This window comes from Salvia hispanica, chromosome 2 (genome assembly GCF_029641045.1).
Source record: "Salvia hispanica isolate PSC_SH4W2 chromosome 2, Shi_PSC_v1, whole genome shotgun sequence".
Lineage (NCBI taxonomy): Eukaryota > Viridiplantae > Streptophyta > Magnoliopsida > Lamiales > Lamiaceae > Salvia > Salvia hispanica.
The window spans coordinates 63,449,035-63,455,034 of NC_142693.1; the positions used below are offsets into that span (position 1 = coordinate 63,449,035).

The 6,000-nt window shown below is 37.7% G+C and overlaps 1 protein-coding gene and 1 pseudogene across 1 annotated transcript; both read right to left on the bottom strand.

Annotated features, from left to right (window-relative positions):
* Positions 1-1,997: 1,997 nt before the first annotated feature.
* On the bottom strand, positions 1,998-4,304 carry LOC148932889 (putative disease resistance protein RGA4). Its single transcript, XM_089063492.1, has one exon. It carries the CDS (start codon positions 4,077-4,079, stop codon positions 2,199-2,201), a length of 1,881 nt encoding a protein of 626 aa, XP_088919618.1. The 5' UTR covers positions 4,080-4,304; the 3' UTR covers positions 1,998-2,198.
* A 151-nt stretch (positions 4,305-4,455) lies between these two features.
* LOC148932890 (disease resistance protein RGA2 pseudogene) lies at positions 4,456-5,379 on the bottom strand (annotated as a pseudogene).
* Positions 5,380-6,000: the final 621 nt, after the last annotated feature.

Genomic DNA, 6,000 nt, shown 5'->3' on the forward strand with positions numbered 1-6,000 from the left:
TAAAAGACTTTCTGTCTTAAGCTATGGATAATATCTAAGAGAGGGATGGGAAGAAGTAGGAGAGAAAGGGGAAAAGTTAGTGAAAGAAGTGTTAGTGAATTTGTTTAAAGCTTTTCATATTTAGGCTTGGTCTAATTTTGGAGGACGGCCAAAAATAGAAAAACTTATATTTGAATATTTTCAATTTTCCAATGTACTATTATTAATATTGCCATATTTTTAAATTTCCAATGTATTATCCAAATTTCCTAAATCTAATTTATCTGTATTTTGTTAAATCCTCATTTTTTGCCCAGAAACAAGGTTCCGAACACTATTGGATTTTCGAGGGCTATTGTCGTGCAATTTTAATGAAACCAATATTTATTACGTACAAGAAAAGAGGACCGCTCATCCTCAGACATTGTCTGTCAAGAGAATTCCAAGGGTTCTTTTGCATTGGCATTGAGAATTTGCACTTCTTTCTCTCTCAAAATCCTCCTGTTTCTCTCTTTGAATCTTGTGATTATGATAATTAATAGAAGTCAATACAGTAAATTAACATTTACTGTATATGTAGTTAACATGACTAGTATTTGTAATTATTCCGCATAGTGGTATGGTGTCACCTTAAGAGGTTGTGTCATTTTAGTGTACCATATATATATATATATATATATTGAATTCTTAAATATTTAGAGTATTTAAAGACTTATAACTGTTCAAAAAAATAAAATATATTTGAATCATATTAAAATTTTTGAGTTCTCAGCTCCTGCACAAATTATCTCAACACATTGCATCAAAAATATCAACACAAGGACATCAAAAATATCAACACAAAGATATTAGTTAGCATTTGATCATGGCCCCAATATTTGATTATTCACCTCCCCATCCTATAGATATTCCCTAATAATATGTAGAGGATGATCGTATCACATTGTCACTTTGTTTTTGCAGGAATTGAATTGTCTTTTGTTCAATAATTTAAATGTTAGGAATGGAATAGTTGGATGTATATTAGACGGTTTGTCCATATGTTAATCAAGATTCATTGATTTGATGATAAGATCCACTTCACCCTATTAATACTTTTTCATCCCACTAAGCATTTCGAACCACTCGCTCACCGAGACCACCTTTTCATTGACTATTTGTTCCTATTAAAGACCACGGCAGCAAAACTTCACAAAAATCACTTAATTTCTTCAAATAATCAGAAACACTTAACATGAAGTATATATACATCATAAACTTCAAAAGTGAATATTTACTACACATCCTAAACATATTATAACAAAGAAGTTGTCGCTTGGGAGTTTCAACATGAAAGGAGACATAATGAACTGCAGATGCCTACCTGTTTATTGGCTCGGTAAGATCCAAATCATTCATTTGTTCGACTTGCTCTACATTTATGTCTTCGGACCCGAACAGAATCCTGAACATCTTTGAACATCAGATAATCATTCTCCAACACTAAAATAAGATAAACCACATAAACTTCAAGGAAGCTGAGTGAAAACACAAAACTTGCACATAAACCAAACTGATTCAAGATTATACATCAAAACACAACCAAATTACCAAGTTCTTTAAGTTTTACGAAATTGACAGGAAAAATCTTATTTTGGAGCTTTGATATGACTACATATATGGCTTATGAGGTCTGAGTGTCAGAAGCCAAAAGTGATGTGATATACAAAAAACCACATCGACTTATGAGATTAAAGATCACATCTAACTTGCCTCGTCCCTCAGCTGGAAATACTTTTCTCAGTTCCTCAAAGAAAAACACAACTCGCGGTCTCTGGTGTCTACGGGGTCATTGTCGTGGCAGGCTTTGCTTGCTAGATAGATCGAAAATATATAAACAGAAGAACGGAAGAGATCCGATATTTCACATCAAATATTTAACACAGGATTTTCATTAAGAATATCACCAAAATATTTCTTGCTGGCAAATGATTTTTTCAAACTTATAACATCATTCCCACTATATATGAAATCATCTAAATGGAGGCATACAAAACAAGAATCTTGTCACCAAATTCCTAAAAAGTTGAGCAACACAGAAATTCATCCAAGCACAAATTCTTAGACAGCATTCGACTCTGAGCGTTCGGCGTTGTACTTGCTTAGCCCCTTGCCACAATACCAACTTTCCGAATTTCTTCCAACACTATGAAAAATAAAGAAACAAATAAGAATAAGAGTTATTTTGGAGAAATATAAATGCTGCGAACGTGGGCAATCTTGTGCCAATCCTCTCCACTTCCTCTTTGACATCGCCTTTCCAATTGTGGGCATCCATTGACTGATAGAACTTTCAGATTTTGTAGAGCTGGAATTGATACAACCTTTAGGCAGTCATCAACAATGAGTGTATTAAGGGATGGTAGCTGATCTGGGAGTGATTCCAGCTTAGGAAGATCTTCAAGGTATAGAGAAGTGAGGTGCTGAAAGGCTTGAGGCAAGTGCGACATCTTGGGAAGATTCCGTAACTCGAGGAACTTAAGATTGTGGAGATGTTTAATATCCTCAGGCAACTCAAGTAATTCTGGGCACTTCGATATGGAGAGGTTTTCCAAAGCAGTAAGGTGCCGCAGCATTCCTTCTGGTAAACATCCCATTGTCCGACAACTCACTAGACATAAACTTGTAAGCTCTTTTAAGGCTTCCAGACCATCTCTTGTCAAAGAGATGTCTTTTGCATTCTCAATTGTCAATGACCGCAGCTTGCTGAACTTTGCCAGCATTTCTATTGGGAAATATGACAGGCTCTCTTCAATTTCCACGCGCAGTGTCCTAGGAATGTCTTGCTCAGATAATAATGCCAACATTGAGCTACTGCATTTTAAATCCTTCAAATTTTCGAGGGATGAGAGTGATGGCAATATTAATGAAGAGCAACGCTCAATCCATAGTCTTTCAAGATTTGGGAATGCATCTTTAATCCCTGGCTCCTTTGAGAGTCCCTTAAGATTTGGGAGATCAATTAATAACAATTGTTTCAAAGCCACGAACAGTATCTTTACTGGGTGTCCACTCCCAACTTCTTCTTCTTCAATAATATACTCCACCCCCACATTCGATAAACACAGATGCTCAAGATGAGGTAACTCTCCCAGTTTTGGAAAACGCCTAATATATTTGCAATCACTTATACTAATTGTAACTATTTTTCTCAGCATTGAATTTGTCATCCAACTTGGAAGATATCTACCACTGAAGCCTTCTATATCAAGATTTTCAAGATTGGGGTGAGGTTCAAGTGCTTCCAACACCATTTCATCAACTTCATTCTCTAACTTGTATAAATCATTTCTTTCCCACGACAAACTCAACTCTTGAAGATTGTTTTTCTCTGCAATCTTTGCTTTCTTAGCATCCATATGGTTTTTTACTCTCTCCAGATGCCTAATCCGAAGACGTCCACTGATGTTCAAGCATTCCAGTTCCTCAAGTTGGTTATCTCTCTTGAGACCCACAACAAACATACTCAACGTTTTTAGGCCATTTAACTTTCTCATTTTAGATGGCATCTCACCCAACGAGTTGCAGCCATCCAAACTTAGATGTTGGAGATTGCGTAAAGATGTGAACTTCTTAGGTAAAGCCACAAGTCTATCACAGTAGTCCAAGTGGAGGATTTGCAAATTCCAAAGAGTACATAACGAGTTAGGGAGAGTGCAAATTTTTGAAGCGGACAAATTCAAGAATCGCAAATGTTTAAGATTACCGATTGAAGGAGGCAAATCTTGTACATGGGCATTTAACACTCTTAAACTTGTGAACTCCAAGATGGAAGTAATGTTCATATCTCGTTGAAAAGATTTAGGAAACACAAGAGTTTTGTGTAGCAAATTTACCTCACGGATAGTTGATGCACTTGCTAGATTTCTTTCATTTTGTACTCCAGGAACTTTGTTCTCCATAATTGACTCTGCCAGATCATGAACGAGATCATGCATACCGATATTTTCATACTTATCTACTTGTAGAAGAGATCTGAGTAGTAGCTCATTACATATTTGATTTCCAACATCTTCCACTTGAAGAGTCCCCTTTGATGAAATGTAGCATGAGCCATCCATTGAAGGACCAGTTCTTCTTTATCAATGTAATAGTCCTTAGGAAAGGCTGCAAAATAAGCAAAGCATTGTCTGAGCTCCAAGGGAAGATGATGATAACTCAACCTCAAAGCTGGCACTATCAAACTCTCTTGTGCCGAAAACTTCCATATCTCACTGTCTCTCACGTGTATCCATTCCTCTTCCCTCCTTTTAAACCGTAGGATTCCTCCAAGTGTCGTAGCAGCCAGAGGCACTCCAGCACATTTGTTTACGATCTGTTTCCCAATTATCTCCAACTGTGGTGACACCTCTTCTCCTGGTCCGAAGGCGCGATGCTGCAGCAGTGCCCAACAATGCTCATCCGACAACCCCTTGAGGCAATGACATGGAAGTGTTCTCATGATATCAGCAACTTTCTTCTGGCGCGTGGTAACAACAACGGATGAACCCCACATGATAGAACATCTCTCAGCTCAAACCATTTATTCTGGTGGTCGTTCCAAACATCATCCATAACAATCAAATATCTTTTTTTGCTCAACAATTCCCAAAGGTGACGCTCTGCAGCATCCAAGTACTGCAGATCCGAAGTTTTTCCTCTTCCCGTGACAGATTCAATCATGGCCTTCACCAAAGTCTTCATCTCAAAATTATCAGAGACACACACCCAAATCCTTAGATCAAAGTGCTCTTCCACCTGCGGATCATTGAAGACTAGTCTAGCGAGAGTGGTCTTCCCAAGGCCGCCAACACCTATGATTGGCAGCACGGACATCTCCCGTCTCTCCTTCACATCATTCACCAGCATCTTCACAATCTTGTCTTTGTCTTCTTTCCTGCCATGAATCTTATCAGGCTCGTTCAACAGGGAAGCAGTCTCACGTGAGGCCATCAGAGCAACTTCCCTTTGCGTATAAACAGACAACACACGTAGATGAAACCTATCGCGCTCCGCGGCAACGGCCTCCAGTTTCTCGTTGACTTGCTTCATCCTCCTTGCGATGTTGTGGCGATACAGAACTTTCTTGAGGCTGTAGCCGCTGAGTTTTGAATGAGATTGCCTGAGTTTAGAGACATGAGTGTTGCACTCGTCCAAAATGTCATCAATCTCATAAGCAAGACCTGTGAGCTTCTGCAGCCAGTCTCGAATTGGCTTGTTCTCGATTTGCCTGTCTTCGGCATCCTCCAATACAGCCTGGATGCTGGTGAAAGTGCTGCATAACTTCTTCATCTCATCGTCGACGCCCAAGATCAGTCCGATCTCCTCCTTGATAAGAGAGCTTAGATTATCAAGTATGACTTGAAGAAATGCCTCTGCCATTATGAACAACAACAAAGTATTCCTTTTCCGATAGCCAAAGATATGAGGAGGATGAAAGTGAGAGGATGTATGTTACCGGTCTATGTCTTTAACTTGGTTATTTTGTATCTGCAAGTATCGAATTGTGTAGAGGACTGGGCCAACTTGGCTTGCCAGAATAATTCAAATGTTAGCCGACGAATAATTGAAATGTTAAATGGTTGTGATGTTATAGTTTATACTCTGCAAGTAACCTCGCAATATTGAATTAGTATTATATTTGGTTGGTAGTTGACTCTCATCAATAGCAACCCAACTGCCCAAAAACATGCAACTATGCAACTATGCATTGACATTATGTTTGATGAGTGTAAATTGTATAATAACCTTTCATTTATCTGTTGTAGTAACACATTTTTTTATAATGTATGATCCGGATCAAGCGTTGGATTACTTCAGAAAAATATAATTTTGAAAAACTCATAAATATGAAATATAAAATAACCTAAATTTACTTGAAGTAAAAAAGAACCCAGAACTGAATTTTGTTAATTCAGCGTTTATCTTACCATAAGGAAACACACGATAAAAAGAAATTATGTTCACGGTTTCATGTTTACAAAATAATATTAATTGATTCTA